We start from the raw sequence: 18187 nt of genomic DNA, 5'->3' as shown, positions 1-18187 counted from the left end.
ATTTTTTGTTATATAAAAAAGCCCCGTTTCATTTGTTTACAATGTGTCATTTGAATTCCGTTAGAATGGTATGTGAATGTGTGCTGTTGTTTTGTTTTTGCATTTCCCTATTATTTCTCATACACATTCTGCGCATATTCCAATGCTTGGAAAATTATTCACCATACATCGCTTCCAGACACGTGGTGTATTTGGCAAATTGACACTTCGTGTCTGTCACACCAATTCAATGTATTGAAACTGGAACGAGCGATTGGAATTGAAGTGCATTCCAATGTGAATGAGAAATAAATTTGATAATATGTGTCAAAACAAATAAGAAAAACCATAGTCAAGCAGCCAGTTTACCAAGAGACGTACGACACATCGTGTGTATTGTACTGCTTTGCTAGTTCGGTCGTACGAATTTTGTGGCAATTAAAATAAAAATACAACACACAAATATCAAGACTCATCTCAGTGACCGTGAATCTTCATCGTCACTCTACATTGTTTTTGTTTTATTTATTTATTTTTTTCTCATTGTGTTTGTGTGTTTCATAGTTTCGAATCAGAATTTTCCATTCGAAAAAATTCGCTAATTTAGAATATTCTGGTGAAAGAAGCGGAGAAGAAGAAAAAAAAATACTGAGTGACGTGCAAGTGTGTCAATGCTGAAATATTGTCCATAAATAAAATTAAAAGACAAGTGGATCCACTTTAGGGAAGAACAACAATAGAATTTAATCGAATTTTCGTTTGCAATTTTGTTTTCGTGTCAAGTGATGGAATGATGAATGAAAGTATCAATCAAAATCTATCGAATTGCTGCGTGTGCACAACTCAATAAAAATTATTGATTGCTTTGAATTTATGCATACAAACAGATTAGAAAATTTTACTTTTGAATTAATTTGCCAGCGACAGCACGTTCGTGAACATTTCTCAATGGAATTTTTTTCAGTTGTTTTTTCTTTCGATACGTTTCGAAAAAATTAAACGAGTAGCGTTCTCAAACGTAATTCACCGAATTATTTTTTTCTGTGTTTATTTTTACTGTCTCCTCAATTTTGAGCTTAGTTGTTGTTTTTTTTCGTGTGGACTTTTGTTCCCGTGTGTATTTGAAAAGAGAAAAATGTGTACCGCAGACAAACGAAGGCAGAACAATCGATGTGATTGTGTTGATAGAAATGCAAATTCTTCGATAAAAATGGCAATGTCACACGCGAAGATTGTGCGACTCAAATCGTTGCCCATATTGTACGGGGTGGCTGGTATTTTTTTGTTTAGTGATATAGTTGCCAAAGTGCATTGCGAATCAACAGATATTGAATTAGACGCAAAAGCAACATTACTGCATCGAATCGATAGTTTCAATCTATTAGTGTATACATTTTTACTAACGTTAACTATTCTAACAATATGGTTATTTAAACATCATCGGGTTAGTTGGCTCCATGAAACTGGTTTGGCCATTATTTATGGTAAGTCAATCAGATTTTTGTGTACGTCGTCATTTTTCAAGTTTTGGTTCTCTGAGGAAATTCCCAAGGGAGAATTTTTCAGAGAATTTCTATCTACGTCGTCGTTTTATCGCATTCGTTTGAATATTAACTGATAGAGTTGAAAAAACGCTTCACTCTCTAGATTTGCACTCAGAATTCAAATGAAAATATCAAAGTATTGAAATTGGTTTTGGAGTGATTTATTTCAATAATAATATTTTCGACAATCTATCGTGATAATGATAGCTAAACACAAGCGAAATTTCAGTCACTTTCTTTTTTTTTTTTAATTGAAATCAAGCGCGGTTTACCTTCAATTTTAATCAAGATTATGACTCCATTAGATAATTAACCTGAAAAAAAAACTGTTCAACGAGTATTTTTGATTCAAGGAAGTGAGACTCGAGCGGAAAAAATTCGATGCAAAGTCATTGCCATGCGAATGTATGTCATCTGCCGTGAATTTGATCGATATAAATGTGTTTTTTTTTTCTACTGTTTCGTGTTTGTTCGTTCGTTCGTCATTCGAACTGCTACAACTATATTATTGTATAGACAATAAATGAGAAGTAAAACTAGTAAATGCGATGCCAAACGAACATATGTTTCTTCTCTTTTCGTACTGATATGAAACTGAGTGTCTGTTTAATGTCTGGCCAGTGAATGAGCGAGTGAATGATTTGAATACAAATGCCATCAATTTGCGGCATATTCATTTCACTTGAAACAACTCCGTTATACAGTTTGACATTATGATAATCCGAGTGTGTCATACGATGACAACTGAAAACTGAGTTGCGAACTGCAATTTAGTCACATTAAATCACTTTTATTTGCATCAATTACTCCAGTTTTCGAAGAATCGCCATGAAACACGAACCGTCTCTATTCATAATATGAGAAATGTTGTTGTTTTTTTTGCTTCAACTCTTGGGTTTTCAGTTGCTCTCCTCAATTTCATACTTATGTTACTCAGAGTCAACTTACTATGAACAAAAATGCAAATAAAACTAGTTATGTTTTTTCGAAGAAATGAAGATGTTGAACGAGTTGACAAAGATATTTCATTTTTTTTTTGCAGGTTTATTTGTTGGTGCATTGATACGATATGCTGCGAGTAAAACAACAACCACCCATATATCGGTTTATCCGAATGTTTCGACGACAACGTACAACCAAAGCCTCCCACCCGATTCACTATGGTTCAATGTAATTCAATATACATTTTTTTCTTCTTAATATCTTCTATCGACTCCAGTCATAATCACGAATGATTATGTATTTTTACCTCTATTTTTGGTCCTGTATCACACCGCACCATGCATGCACTGCACATACATATCGGTGGCAATAACATATTGGCCATTTACAATGACATTGTCGCATATGTTAGTGTCATTCGATATTGGCATGCTGAGGGTTTCTTTCGCCGTTTATTTTTTTTTATTTCATTTTCTCTGTCATTCGTTCTCTATTCCATTTATATTTCTATTTAATTGCCATTAATTATTTGTGTTCAATTAATTGGAATTGCACTTGATGTGGTTATTTATGTTCATATTTGTTTAGTTTCCTGGGGATTTGCCCATAAAAAATGTACAGGATCAAACATATGCTTATACATTTCGTGGACAAATGGTCAACAGGGAGGAGAATGGAATCGATTTGAAGGCTATTTTCGATCCAGAAATCTTTTTCAACATCATTCTACCGCCGATTATATTCTATGCTGGCTATTCACTCAAACGGGTAAAATCAATTTTATTCAATCGGGTTTAGTTCAAATTCAATGCAATTTGAGCCATTCATCGCTTGTAAGAATGTTCGAGAAAATTTACTAATAGGCAATTTGATATTTTCAATATGCAGAAATACTTCTTTCGTAATTTGGGCGCTATTCTGACGTTTGCCATACTTGGAACCACTATATCTGCTCTGCTTATCGGTTCGCTTCTGTATGTTGCCATTAAATTCTTGCCGGGAAGTCTAAAATTCACATTTCTCGATACACTTTACTTTGGAGCATTGATATCACCGACCGTAAGTCATGTGTTTTTGTATTCAAATCCAATTAACTTTGTGCTCTAATGTATACAGTATACTATACATTACTACTTGATAAACGCAAATTTATGCATGAACTGTGTTTTATATTCATTTAGGATCCATTGACAATACTGGCTATATTCAGTGCTTTACATGTTGATGTTAATTTGTATGCGCTGGTATTTGGCGAAAGCGTTTTGAACGACGCTGTGGCTATAGTAATGAGTAGGTAAGTAATCTCGCTCACTCTCTCTCTCTGTCTCTATTTCGAACGAAAGCGACAATTATATTTCGGTGTTGATATCAAATTTTCGTTTACAACCAAAAACACGAGTTTCGACATTGTCACAATTTGTAGCGTTTGTTTTTGTTTACGCAGCGTTAAAGTGGTGGTGGTGCTCTAAAATGAATTAAATAGTCTATTCTCGTGCTGAAACGAATAAATTTGGAGACGTCTCAATTTTACGCTTTGCTTCATTACACCAGCTGATTCATTCGATATAACAACAAATGACATTAATTTGCAATATAATCGCACACAGAGGCTCTTATTAATTATGCGCGAAAGCACTTTTTTTGTCGATTACCATTTACAGTGTTGCTATTTTTGGATTTTAAATTAACGATAAGAGTTGACTATTGACAGAGTGTAAAACCATTTTTGTGCTATTTTTCCACTGAATAGTGAATTCATTGGAAAAATAAATGGTTGCCCTTTGGTTTTTTTTCTAACAATTTTGCGCTGCAAAATGCCACATCGTTTGAAAAATGTCATTTTAACTATTGTTAGCACAAGTAAAACAAATTTCGATTTTTTGTTTTCAGTTCAATTCAAAAGTACGATAAACATTATTCGAGCTCGGGTGGTTTTGAAGCTGGAGCATTCTTTCATTCTGTCGGTGATTTTTGTCGCATTTTTTCGCTATCGCTTGCAATTGGCGCAGTTATGGGTTGTGTAACGGCGTTAATGACAAAATTTACACGAATTCGTGACTTTCCGCTGCTTGAATCGGCTTTGTTTGTTCTTATGTCATACAGCACGTTCCTTATAGCCGAAGTAACGGAACTAACAGGTAAAAAAGAAAATTAAATCGAGTTTCATTATACAATTGAATTAATTTAAACGTTGTTTCGATTTGCAGGAATTGTTTCCGTTTTGTTTTGTGGCATTTGCCAAGCACATTATACGTACAATAATTTATCGGATGACTCGCGTCTTCGTACCAAGCAAATATTCGAACTGTTGAATTTTCTAGCGGAGAATTTCATATTTTCGTACATCGGTGTATCCATGTTCACTTTTCCCAAACATCATTTCGATTTTCTCTTTATTACCACGGGATTTGTACGTATATCAGCAAGCGCAGCACGTTGAACAAGTTGAACAAGTGCTTCAATTCATTTTCATTACAGATTTGTGCAATGATTGGACGAGCTGCTAACATTTATCCACTCTCATTTCTATTGAATCTTGGACGAAAGCCGAAAATTCCCATGAACTTTCAACATATGCTTTTCTTTGCGGGTGAGTCTATCTCGACAAATTATTCGACACAAATTGGATTTTTTTTATCGAACAACTCTTTTGGCTCTAATTTTTTATAATCAATTTTTCATTTCCATGTCGACTTTTCACTAATTTGTCCGGGGTTTCTTTTTGAAATAGGCTTGAGAGGTGCAATGTCCTTTGCGTTGGCCATTCGAAATACAGTTTCCGAAGCGCGACAAGCCATGCTGACAACGACCTCGTTAATCGTAATTTTTACAGTGATAACTCAAGGCGGTGCCACGAATTTTTTGCTCAAATTCTTCCAAATACCGTAAGTCCCACGAACTCAAAAAAATACCCATAAAACATAACAAACAATTCTGGTTTATTGAAAAATCGTTTTAAATTGCTGTTTTTTTCGGCTAGATTTGGTGTGGAAGACGAGACTGAAGCGCTGAATCATCACGAGGGCCGCAGTGTAAGTATTATTTTATTTGTTGATTCGTCAATAAAAGTGTTAACGAAACATCATAAAAAATTGCCATTGATAAGCTTTTGTTGCACTAGTTCGAGTTGCCGTTGAATTTACCACTTTTTCTTTGATTAATTAATTTTGAATTGGAATTTCAAACCAAACAAATCCATTTGGAAACAATAGTCATATTCTTCTTATCTATTTTTATTTTACATTTTATTTACTGTCAACTTTTTTGTATCAAAACACACCCACACAATACAATCGTGTCTCTATTCGTGTTCGTTTTGCATCGTATAAAAAATCGAAAAATCACAAAACAGGTTTACAATTCCATGGAAAATACATCAGCGGTACGTAAAGTATCTTTGTCCTCAATATTTTTTCCCACTTTTCACTGTGTGTGTTTTTTTTTGTTTTACTCACTGGTCATTTTGTGTCAAAAAAGCTGTATTTTGTTTACATTTCAAAACACATGTTTTTGTTCTTAAATAAAATCATTATTTTCCATTAATTTCACACAAATTAAAACACATTTGGAACATGACAGTCCATCGACACAGGATTGAATTTGGCGCAACTACATATAAATCCGAGATGTTCTCTGGTGAGAAAAACACAATACTCATCGCATTCTTTGTGTTCTTCAGTTGTTTATTTAGCGTTTGTTTTGTGTTTTTTTGCGATTTTCATAGCTTATCAATTAAAACCAAAAACTTATCATTTTCACGTGTTATTTTCCAATCATTTTCATGTTCATTTATTGGTTTTTTTCATTCATTATTTCAAAAGTGTTGCCAGTTTTTTGTTGCGACGATTATTTCATGACATTGGTACGTTTTTTCGCCCACAGGATATTGAACATGGAGCATCTCCAGATGTTCCAGCAAATGTTTCGACAGTGCCAAAGAAATGCGAGAAAGCGCTTTTAGCTAGGATTTGGGGAAATTTCGATAAAAAGTAAGTTCATTTCAAAGTAATACTTCCATAAAATCGTTTAACATTAATGATAAGATACTACTTTTTACATATTTTATGAGTTAATGAAACTATTCGATGAATTAATTTTTTATCCTTTAGTTATATGAAACCTTTATTAACGCATTCGCGACCTACTTTATTGGAAACATTGCCGGTGTGTTGTAATCCACTCGCCCGGCTACTTACGACAACCGAACAATTGACGCAGGTATAATATAAATTTAACTTGTTAATTAGATTATCTCCTAAAATTCATCTTTTTTTCTTCTTCTTCTTCTTTGCGTTTAAAGAACTATCGTTAAGTTGTGCGCTTAAGATTTCTTTTTCGTAACGTCGTTGAAACTAGAACTAAAATGTTGACTTTAAGTTGAATAATACAAATTAGTTATCATTTTGCATGGAATTCAAACATCAATTTTGCATGAAACCTCCTTTTTTTAGAAAAGAATCTCCTCCGCCCTAACTAACCAGATGAAAATTATAAAACAATAATAACAAATATATAAAATAATAATCTAACAAACATCACATTCTGCATGTATCTCTTTCTATCATCATGAAATGGAATTGTGTAGGAGCGAACAAATATCCGTCATTCCGATTCGGATTCGGATCTCTGCTTAAATGACAACGACGACTATCGTTCGGGTAGCATAAGTGGCAGCACGTTAAACAATAACATTGGTACGCTTGATTCACGAGTGCGACGCAGTTCAAATGGTCGTGTAAGTATCCGTTTGGTGTCGGACGAACAGAGCACAATAATGGCTACATACAAGAATGTCGATCATTGAAATGACCAAATATTTAATCGTGATGAATCAAAACTAAATTATATACTAACTAGGAAAAAAAATTAAATCAAATATTATATGGATGGTCTCTAGTCATTCCACCTTTTATATGAATACCTAAAACAATAACAAATAGTAAGGATTTTCTACAAAATTCAGCGACACAATATCAGCAAACGAGACTTAACATGAAAACCGATAATTTGCTGCTTAAACTAACACATTTTCCGCAAGCTCATCGCTTTTACATATTTTACTAACGCTGCCATTCTTCTATCTTTATCATTTTTATCCCCGTTTTTTGTTATTGTTTTCTTATCATTTATTATTCATATCATTGAGTATTTTTTGTGTTTTTTTTTTCTTTTGTTCGCAGGGCCATGAAAAGCCGTAAATTTATATTGTCTTATGGCACACATAAACTGTGCGTGTGTGTTACTTATAACTTATTACGTGTTACGCAAGTGTCAATCATGTTTGTGTTTCTATTTGAGAATTGCGATCATCTCACCTTTCCCGTATTCATTTAAATAAGTGTGTATAGAGAAACAAATCATCTGTGTTTATAAAATGTGATCGATCTTGTCTAATTTCTACTGCTATTTGTAGATTGTGAAAGTTTAGAAGGTAAAACCTTCAGTTTTTTTGCTTTTCAAAAGATATTTTCAAAATTAAGTGTGTTAAAAACGTGTTCGAGTGTGTGTATCGCCAATAGATAGCCTGATATTGCAGAAGTGTGAAAATCAATCTACAAACCACAAAAACCGTATATTTAACACGAATATATTATTCAGATCACATCAAACACGTTCCCTTGTGAAAATCGATGTTTTTTATGAATAAGAATGTATAAAGAGAAAAATATTTGAACCAATAATTAAAAAAAATAAATAAAAAAAACTACCCTGTAATTTAACTAATTTAATTGGTGATTTGTGTGCAAAGGAATTTCATTGCCCATAACCGGAACCACAGACATGTTACCCATTTATTTTCTTTTCTACTATTATTGAATACCATTTTTTTCTTTAATTTAATTTAATTTATACATTTTATGTGATTTTTCTTTGTTGTGAACCCAGAATTCAGTTAAAAACTGCTTGAATTAAGCTATATGAGCACAAGTGTGAAAGATATAAAATGGATTTAAGGATTTTTGGTTGAAAAAATAAAGTACAGTATTTACTTTTAATAATATGAAATAATTTCTTTGGTATTTTCATGAAATTTTGAAATAAATCATATAAAATTCCTTTATTCTAAATGAGATAATATTCCGAGTTTCGGACGTTGAAAGTGTTTTACTGTACTTTATTCGGAGCTATTTGAAATCAACCTTTGATCATTTAGCTAAGAGATGGTTGTGACCTTAAGCCAAATATGTGTATGGAAATAAAGAATGCAAATGTAATTTCAATAATTTCTTTGTTATTCGTAATGCTATTCGATAATGTTGTTCGATATTTTAAGAGAAAGAGAGAGTGAAATAGTTAACTACTCTAGGTTTAATTTAAAATATGTTAAATTAAATTCTATTGTTTAATTGTATAGATTTATTTATACGAGTATGACTCAATATGCGTAATGTGCCAGAGCCGTAATCATGTATCTCATTGGCTTAAGAAAGCAAATAAAATTAATAGGATTTCATTCGACAAAATTCTTTCAAATTCACATCAGATTCTGTCAAATTTTAACTTTTCATGCTTGTCTGCAGCAAAAAAAAACAATGCATCCAAAACGATTTTAGTGGATTTTTTGAGAGAACACTTTTTAAAACACACGCAACTCAAACAATGAATGCCTGAAATCTATTAGATCTTAGATGTATTGAATTACATTAGGGAAATTTAAAAGAAAAAAAAATTCATTTTAAATGATAAAACAATTTAATTGTCAACTCAAGAATAAACTTTGTCAAAACTTTGGATATTACTGAATATTTAAAAAATGTAAAAAATAAATTAAAAAAAAAAACGAATAAAATTGTCTATTGAACATATTTCATTGTAGTTTTTCATCTTTGTAGTAACTAGTAATGAAATGCTCGCTGTACATTTTTAGAAACCGTCAATAAATGTAAACCATCAAAGAAGAAATTCTTCCGAAGATATAATTTTAAGTCGAATTTGTGTAACTCGACAGTGTATCTACCGAATTATCGCTTTGATAACCCTACATTAAATTAACCGAAAAATATTTCAATTCAACGATTGGATCGTATCTCAAATTAACCTGCGTCAATGAATAAGAAAAGGTAAACCAAGTGCTTGATTATTCAAATGCTTTAAAATTAAATTAAATATCTACTCCACACACACACACACACGTGGGGAGTTAGAGAATCTTCCATCGGGCGCGTCCTCAGGTGGCGGATAGAGGAATGCCCTCACCAGTGCATGCCGATGGGTAAGTGAGAAATAAAATACCACTCGTGGACCAAAACCGTCAACGATGACCGCTTCACACATGGCATTGATACCGAACACGGATTGGAACACAGCAATGGGCCGGCGTCTGCTTCCGGTGGTACCTGAGTAGGCAAATTGACACCTTGTTCAAACGGCTTCCATGCTAAGGCTGTAGATGTCCCCGTCCCGATAAAACCTTGGCAGGCCTCAAGGAACGCTCAATGTTTCGTTCAGGTGCAGTTTATCTCCTGATTACCACTGATCCGGCTCTGAGCACATGTCCCCATAAGGGCTTGTGCCAACCCTAGCATGGCCTCACTGCTCGCATAGACAACTATAGAATCATATAGGGACTACACATCCGAACGTTGATAACGACATGGAAAAAAACCAAAAACCCATGACCGAGACAGAGATGGTATGTAAGAAATGTTTTACTGACGTAAATTTGTATACTTACTTTCAAACAAGAAATACTTTTGTCGAAACAATAATAATTCACAAAAACACGATCACGAAATAGCAGATGAATATGCGCTGATATTCTCATGCCAATTCGTAGCTATGTTTATCAGTGCCCATATAACTCATTTGCGGAGTAATTTTGTCGATGACGGGACTGTGCGGAGTTCGGCGGAGATAGCATCCAAATCTGTTCATAGATTTATTTTGTCCAAACGAACATCTTAGTAGCCGTACACACAGCTAAGTTACTAATCATCTGCGTAAGAATGATGCACATAGAAGTGCTGTTACCCTCGTACACACAGAGTTTGTATGTCATCTCCGCCAAACTCCGCACAGTCCCGCCACCGTCAAAATTACTCCGCAAATGAATTATATGGGTGAAGTGAACCAGTTTGACATTTCTCATACACAAACAGATTGCTGCTATGCACACTGTGTAGCGCATCGCAGTGCACGATAAAAAAATTTATTGCCAATACTTTAATATGCTAGAATCGACATGAACATTTTTTCACAAGTATTCTTAGCTTCTTCTCTTTCTTAAATATTCTAGTAGCTTCTAGTATGCTTTGATTTTGTATAGTAAAAATTGGTGGCCTCCCCCTAGGCTAATGGTCATTCCAAATTCTGTACAGGCCCCTTGTCTCTGACACAATACTGCAGATCTTTTCAGAACTACCAAATAGTACCAGATCATCACACAAGAGATAAACCCCACAAATTATTTTAGGATTCCTATTAAAAAATGAATTTGTTAGGTTTCCTTATAAAATCGCAATATTTTAACAGGAATCCTAATAAATTGGCGCGCTTAAACGTCAAAGCCAACCTCACTGTGTTGAAACAAAACATATTTTATTATTTAAAGGTTTCCTAATAAAATGTTGCCATATTATAAGGAAACCTTACAAATTAATATTTTAATAGGAATCCTAAAATGATTTGTCAGGTTTATTTTTTGTGTGATCTGCTAAGGTACAGTACGTTGTTTTACGTATATATAGAGCCATCGATTTTTTAGACAAAAATTTCAAATATCTTAAAAATATTTTTGGTGTCGCTAGATACACTCTAAGCTACGGCGCACAACAGATTTGACAGTTCTCAAAACAGTACAGTGTTTGTTATGCAATCAAAACATGAATTCCGAACATTTTTCAAAACGTTTTGAAGCAGTTTTTTGCATTTGCATCCGTTTGGACCAAAATAGTCAATAGTGAAGGTCGAAAAACACATCAAAAAGTCAAGAAGGTTCGTAACAAAGTGGATCCAGCAGTATAAGCATGAAAAAAGCAAGATAAACGGATAGTCAAGTTGTTCGATGAAAATTTAGGTATTTCGTTGACAATGAGCGCTAATATCGTAGATTTTTCTTTATCGATTCCACCAATACGACATCTACTAAAAAACTCGCCGATTTCAGTTACTAGTGGTGTTTTAATACAGCTCGTGTGAACGTACAAAAGAACACACTGACTCCGATTCTGTGTATACGTATGTATTACAAATTCTGCACTCAGTCGTCAATCGTAGCTGCTTGTGCAAAATTTACAATACATACGCATACACAGGATCGGAGTCTGTGTGTTCTTTTGTATTAGTTCGTCTGTAATACAGCTATATAGTTCGCTGTATAGTTCGCTCGAGCTGTGTCAAAGCAACAGTAGAAACAAAAATCGGTATCTTTTTCAACAGATGTCGTATTCGTAGAATCGATAAAATTAATTTGTATGGGGAATATCCGATACTAGTTCCCATCGGTCGTTGTTTGTTTTTTTTTTCATTTTTATTTTATTATTTCTTTTTTTTTTTTTCAAAATGATCTTAATGACTGAGTTTGATACATTTTTTTTTCCAATCTAAAAATGGTATATAGTCCAAAAAAATTGATGTCGAACTGTATATTTACTGTAATTTTATAATACAATTTTTATTCATTAATTTTCAGGAAAAGTTCGTATGATTTTACTAATTCTAAATCCAAGGCATGATTATGCGTTGAGATTTTTAAACATGGATCCATGAGCACGATGAATAAAATTAACAAAACCGAGGCGTTCGTATAGATGTCTAGCTCTCGGGTTAGAATCCGAAACAAACAAAGTGAGTTTCATGATATTTCTTTCGATGGCGTATTCTTCAGCTCGTTGAATTAGTTGAGTGCCAATACCTACCTATATTGCGGAATTCTTCATTTACGTTAATAACCTCGATTTCTATCTTGCGGCTGCTTAGCGATGCAATTAATAGGCCGGCCATGCTGTTGTTTACCTGGGCTTGAAATGCAACTAATGTATCGCATTCTTGCATTACAGGTTGGGCCAGTGAAACTTTCCTTTTTTCTCGTACCGTGGTCACTTCACTTGTCTGAGGTAGCGCCATCTGTTGAAAATTGTTTTTAGCTGAAAAACAATATGCTATCAAGTGAACACGGTATTTATTAAGATGAATCCTGATAAATATTATGATAAAACATAATAAGTATTATATAGTTTTGCGTTTTGCGATATCGTAATAAATTTTTATTAGGATGATAATTATTATGATTTTATTAACTTATCATGATAAAATCATAATAATGTTATTAGGATTACATCCTAATACTTATTATGCGAAGCCTGATCATGCCCGTAGCTAACAACACCTCTAATGCGTATTCCGAGTACTAATTGACGTTTGTGACAATATGGCCGTCACGGTTTGGAAATTCATAATGAATCGATTAAACTGCGTTAAACTGTTAAAATAAAACAGTAGAAATAAATAGATTTTAATTTTTTACATTTTTGAAAATAATTTTTTTTTTGTTTTTTAATTTTGTGAGATTTTCTGTCCACAATATTCAAAAATATTAAATCAATAAAAATGAATTGGTTGACATAACCTCACTTTTGTGTCACAATCGTGATAAACCGATTAAATAATTATTAAAACAGTAGAAATAAAAATATTTTAATTTTTTACGTTTTTAAAAATAAAAATTGTTTGTTTTATTAAGATGAATCCACGGTATTTATTAAGATGAATCCTATTAACATTATTATGATTTTATCATGATAAGTTAATAAAATCATAATAACGTTATTAGGTTCCGATCCTAATAACGATATTGGTGGGAATGCTTATTATTATTAACTTATCATAATAATTTTTCATTACGTGCAAAACTATAAAGTATTAGCAGTCTATGTATTTCGGATGGATATCCATCCGAGATATTTTAGAATATCTGGATATTTAACGCAACTGCACTGTGCAGAGCTGTGTGCGTCGCACATATAATCTCCGAATTTTGGGACCATTTTTTGCATTTATTCGAAAAAAATGGTTTTCTATAACCAAATCACCCATTATTCTGCATGGAAGCATGAAATTCACATCAAAATCTATCAATACATTTACAGTGTCAAACTTCCTCAATAGTGGGTCCTCAAAACTAGGTATAGACAAGAATTATTAATTTCGAGTGTCAGATTTCTAAAGTAACAACAATTTGATAGTAAAAATTGGATTTATTGGTAATTCTGTTTAAATTTTACAATTAATATTTCCATATTTATTATCCTCACCTATTTTATAGATGAAAAGTTGTTAAATTTATTGAATCCAGTCGCTGTTATTGATATTTGCTGCTCAGTTGGAATGATTGTTTTAAACTAATTCGCTGATATTTCAATAGCTTCACAATCAACCAGTTCAGACATTGTTTCGTTACACAGTAAATCATTGAACAATTTTATTTGCTGCATTGTGCTAATACCACTAACAGGCTATAGCCTGAAAAGATATATCTTTTCATTTGTTATCAATACTTATATGATACAATAGAATTGATAAAATATAAATAGATGTTTCATTGAAAAAGAAATAAATGCGATTTTGATATTTTTTTTGTGATATTCGGTGATTACATTCATCCGCTACGTAGGCGACTATTTAAGTTTCTTCAATATGTATGTTTTAGTATTGCCCGATGCAAACCATTGTCATATTCGTGAAGTTGGACATTTTTCATGACCATTTGACTTAACAGGACGAATTTTAGTTTTGTGGTATGGCTACGACAGCAGCTTAAACATGACACTCCAAAAAGTGCACTTTTTTGAATATGCACCTAATTTCAAGTACGAAAAATATATTGTATCCAACTGATTTTGGTCTCTGGTGGACAGAGGGGTCCCGAATAATTCGTACACGGAGTATTGTGCATCAATTCGATCTTTTGGGTGGTCAAATAGTCGACTGTTTGATGGGCTTCTTTTTGCCATGTTTTGGGATTATAAGTTTCAGAGTTTTGGTCTCCATATTCCCGTGATGACTTTTGACAATCAAATGGTTGTGTACTATTCAGCATTGAAGGACCTTTCATCCTCTAAAGGCATGGTAGCAACATGACACATAACACTGTAAAATAATGAGGTCCGATTTTCCCTATCACTTCACAAACGAACAACTTTTGTTCGATTGTGTTCATGTTTGAAGACTCAGAGAGTCAACCAAGTTTTTGTTTCAGGTCCAAACTACTGGAATCATGTCTTGGCTTCTATTGCGATCGTATAGACGTGTTTTTATTATCCTATGTCAAATTGGTTATGATTTTTTGGATGTGATTAAAATCAATCGATTTTTGAGCAACTGTGGGTTGACACGTAAAGATTTATTTTTTTCATGTTGTAATTCATGGAAGAACCAAATGATTGGAGTCTCTGTGATCCTTGGGCATACCACAATTTAACTGTAAAAGAAACTTCGATCCTAACTCAATCGGCACCAGAGTTTTTCTCGATGACATCAATTTTCGAAGGACCATCGCGCAATTGATCACTGTAGCGAGCACCATGACGATGGGATTCAGTGAACCAGTTGTATACAGTGGCAAGGTATGGTACTTCCTTCCCATACCCCGACTTGAGTCGGAAGTAATACTGTTGAGCAGGCAGCTCTTTTTGAAAACTTATGAGAAATAATCTTTTTTGTAAATTTCATTTTTTTGCGAAGTTGACCTTTTCCAACTGACACCGTGGCCATACCACAAAACTAAAATTCGTCCTGTTAAGTCAAATGGTCATGAAAAATGTCCAACTTTACGAATATGACAATGGTTTGCATCGGGCAATACTAAAACATACATATTGAAGAAACTTAAATAGTCGCCCTCGTACATATCTTCTCTTCAATATATTGAAGTCTATAGTCCATGATTTCGAATTTGATTCCACAGAGCACATTTTTTTCCACATTATGTTTTGGGCAAGCAAAACGAGAGACCAACAGTTTTATTTGCATACGGGCAGTGTCAATAAAAAAGAAATGACTACAATTAAAATCAATAAAATCGTTTATTGAACATGATTTTCTTCATCATTCTTGAGACAATAATTGCTAATTTTTTAGATAGATTATGGTATATATTTATTGTGACAGTTTTGTGAGCAGCAAAGTTGTAGAGAAGAACGTAGTTGTGTGCGTTACGAAAAAGTTAATGTGTATTTATGAATCCACGGTGACCAGTCTCTTCATTTTATTTTGGATTTTTATTATTAATTTAAACTATAGTTGATTAGGATTTATGGTTGCCAAATCCACATCGTTTTTGGCAAATATACTCTATCAAGGTCACACCCATTTTGGCATTCATATTTCTTAAAAATCGAACAAAATTTATACGTAAAAGTGCAATATCTATCTAAAATAAAGAAAAACAATTTTTTTGAATTCCATTAAACTAGAATCGACCACTAAACGAAAAAATAATAATACTATCTAACACCATTCAAAGGGAAATGCCATTTTAACATTCCTTTTGTATTTAATCGAAGCCTTTGTGCATTCTTATTTAAATATTCTTCACTTTATTTTCACTCACGTGCAGAACCATTGACTGAATAGTAGTGAATACTGCAAACCAGATTAAATATTTAACGAGGCCTAATTTTGGGTAATTGTCAGTCAACATAGTGACAATCAGTGGCAATTATTTTGGATAAATTACACAAACTGAACTTGCATGAAATTCGAACAACCTAAACTTTTTCCTTCAATCGATATATTCACGAATATGCCCATTATATTAGGGAAAAAAATCACTTTCATACAATTGAAATCTGGCCATCTGACCTTAGGCTATATAGAATGTAATTTGTAAATTCATCTATCATCTGTGCATTTTTTGAATAATTTAATTATTAAAAACTATTGACCTAATTTTCTGTTCTAATGAATTTGGATACAGAACGCGAGACTCAATGATTTTTCCACAGAAGTACCACGAGTGTCGATTTTTTCAAATTGTACTAATAATTTGAATACGAAACACATTTTTTAGAACGAGTTAAGGTAAAACCTCAACGGATAGAGAGTTAGATTTTTGAATATTTTTATTGCTCCAAACCACAATTGATTATTTTTATCGCTTTACAATCGAATCAAAAAATAAAATAATTACCGTTCGCGTAAAAGTTTTATTTTAAAATGTTTATGGACTTCCGATAGCTACAACCTCATAAATAGTTGATTTATGGTTGCGCAAAAAGTCCTATGACTAATGACTAACTTATTATTCTAGTAACGTGGAAAATGATAAAGTTGTTTGAACCATAATAATTGAATGATAACGATGTAAGCGAACGTTTACAAATACGAACGAATACCAACTGGAACATCTCCATCGCACTCATTCGTTTACATCCTTATTGAATGTAAAGTTAATTTTTTTCAACGTGAGCAACAAATGAATGCTTTCAAATTCATAGCACAGCCATTACGATTTATATCACCGCGACTCCATTCGGACGCCGTAACGCCGTTAAGAATTAAATAGCACTGTTGAATTAGTATGATGAGACAGCAGATGGCCATCACTGTAGCGTATATCGAACCGACAAAGCAAAGTGCAATGCTGAAAATAAATTGATTGAAAATTATTTATTCAATGATTGTGAATTTTGTTGAAAATTACGTAGATGAAGTTGTATATTATTAATGTGTAACTTACTCGTATTGATCGAATACATCGCTACAATCGTCGGGTAGTAAGACGCTTATGCTAAAAATGCGAAACACAAAGAACGGATGACAAATGGATGTCATCGATAGATTTGCACCGAATAATAATGCAAACATTGCCAATAAACAACCGGCCAGAAAGAATTTGTGATTCGATTCGCCGATGCAACAATCCAACCAGACACTGTGATGATCTCGTTTTGCTATGCATTGTTGGCAGATTTTACAATGAAATGCTCGTGGTGGAATGTAACGACGACACTTTGGACACACATTATTTGTTTTCGATATCATAAAATCGCAAGGATCGGAGTCATTTTCGGAATTGTCATTTGAGGGATCATTTTCATCGACCGCTTCATCGTCAATTAGCAAACGTGCTTGATCAGTATCACGAATATTATCGATGTCATCCATTTTTGGTGCTACGTAATTATCGAGTGCTTTTTGTCTGGTCTAAAATAAATTCAAGCGGAAAATGACATGTGTGTTTAAGATAATTGTTGGAATTGCCAATTGATGTTGTTGTTATAAAAAAAATGGGACTGACCTTGTAAAAACAAAACGCTGCTATACATAGCGTTGTGACAAATATGAAATTTTCTTCTGGCAACAGTTCCATCAATGGCACGGTCATTTCATATATCAAACACAAATATACTGCCGACCAAAATGTCCACATGAAAAAGAATTTTGTACGTGGCGCATACGATTTTCGAAGCCATTGGGCATAGCCCAAAAACAATGGCATCACAATACAAATCACTATCATAAAATAAAAACTAATGGCCGCAACACCAAACATTAACGGCAACAAAACAATCGGTAATATTGCATCGATTGAGATTTGTACACCGCCGAGCATCCGAACTCGGTCTCGAATATTTCGGACAATATTTTGCATTTTTTTTACAATTTAAAACAAAAAAATCACCTACTCAAAAAGCGAAATTAGGTCTGTCTGAAACTACACATGATTGAACACTAATAGACTATTAGAATTGATAAAGTGACCAAAGGGAGAAATGGTTTTA

At 33.3% G+C, this 18187-nt stretch overlaps 2 protein-coding genes across 8 annotated transcripts; one reads left to right on the top strand and one right to left on the bottom strand.

The window, feature by feature from the left end:
* The first annotated feature begins 344 nt into the window (after positions 1–344).
* On the top strand, positions 345–8919 carry LOC116343244 (sodium/hydrogen exchanger 7). Of its 7 annotated transcripts, XM_031771204.1 has the most exons (16): positions 345–1463; positions 2566–2693; positions 3054–3233; positions 3354–3524; positions 3647–3759; positions 4356–4603; positions 4673–4875; positions 4944–5055; positions 5197–5350; positions 5446–5497; positions 5818–5847; positions 6045–6101; positions 6348–6454; positions 6575–6683; positions 7051–7200; positions 7646–8919. In XM_031771204.1, exons 1-16 carry the CDS (start codon positions 1115–1117, stop codon positions 7661–7663), a joined length of 2181 nt encoding a protein of 726 aa, XP_031627064.1. In that variant the 5' UTR covers positions 345–1114; the 3' UTR covers positions 7664–8919. The 7 variants fall into 7 exon arrangements, with proteins under 7 accessions (XP_031627064.1, XP_031627068.1, XP_031627063.1 ...); XM_031771208.1 differs by lacking the exon at positions 7051–7200; XM_031771203.1 differs by lacking the exon at positions 7646–8919 and having other exon boundaries at positions 7051–7639.
* Positions 8920–15463: 6544 nt separating this feature from the next.
* On the bottom strand, positions 15464–18145 carry LOC116343365 (palmitoyltransferase ZDHHC23). The gene is made up of 3 exons (XM_031771387.1): positions 17704–18145; positions 17143–17609; positions 15464–17046 (listed from the first exon to the last, which is right to left on the bottom strand). The coding sequence occupies exons 1-3, from the start codon at positions 18055–18057 to the stop codon at positions 16863–16865; spliced, it is 1005 nt and encodes a 334-aa protein (XP_031627247.1). The 5' UTR covers positions 18058–18145; the 3' UTR covers positions 15464–16862.
* Positions 18146–18187: the final 42 nt, after the last annotated feature.

The sequence above is a fragment of the Contarinia nasturtii genome, unplaced genomic scaffold, assembly GCF_009176525.2.
Source record: "Contarinia nasturtii isolate CC-2019 unplaced genomic scaffold, AAFC_CNas_1.1 Cnas_scaffold_993, whole genome shotgun sequence".
NCBI classification, from domain to species: Eukaryota; Metazoa; Arthropoda; class Insecta; order Diptera; family Cecidomyiidae; genus Contarinia; species Contarinia nasturtii.
This window is presented reverse-complemented; position numbering and strand designations above follow the sequence as displayed.

Bases quoted from the DNA above. Each gene is read 5' to 3' on its own strand.
- LOC116343244 (XM_031771203.1), top strand. From the start codon at position 1,115: ATGTGTACCGCAGACAAACGAAGGCAGAACAATCGATGTGATTGTGTT. The intron at 4,604-4,672 runs GTAAAAAAGAAA...TTCGATTTGCAG, and splicing joins CGAAGTAACGGAACTAACAG to GAATTGTTTCCGTTTTGTTT. The intron at 5,848-6,044 runs GTACGTAAAGTA...GGAACATGACAG, and splicing joins CCATGGAAAATACATCAGCG to TCCATCGACACAGGATTGAA.
- LOC116343365 (XM_031771387.1), bottom strand. From the start codon at position 18,057: ATGCAAAATATTGTCCGAAATATTCGAGACCGAGTTCGGATGCTCGGC. The intron at 17,610-17,703 runs GTCAGTCCCATT...AATTTATTTTAG, and splicing joins CAGCGTTTTGTTTTTACAAG to ACCAGACAAAAAGCACTCGA. The intron at 17,047-17,142 runs GTAAGTTACACA...ATTTATTTTCAG, and splicing joins GATGTATTCGATCAATACGA to CATTGCACTTTGCTTTGTCG.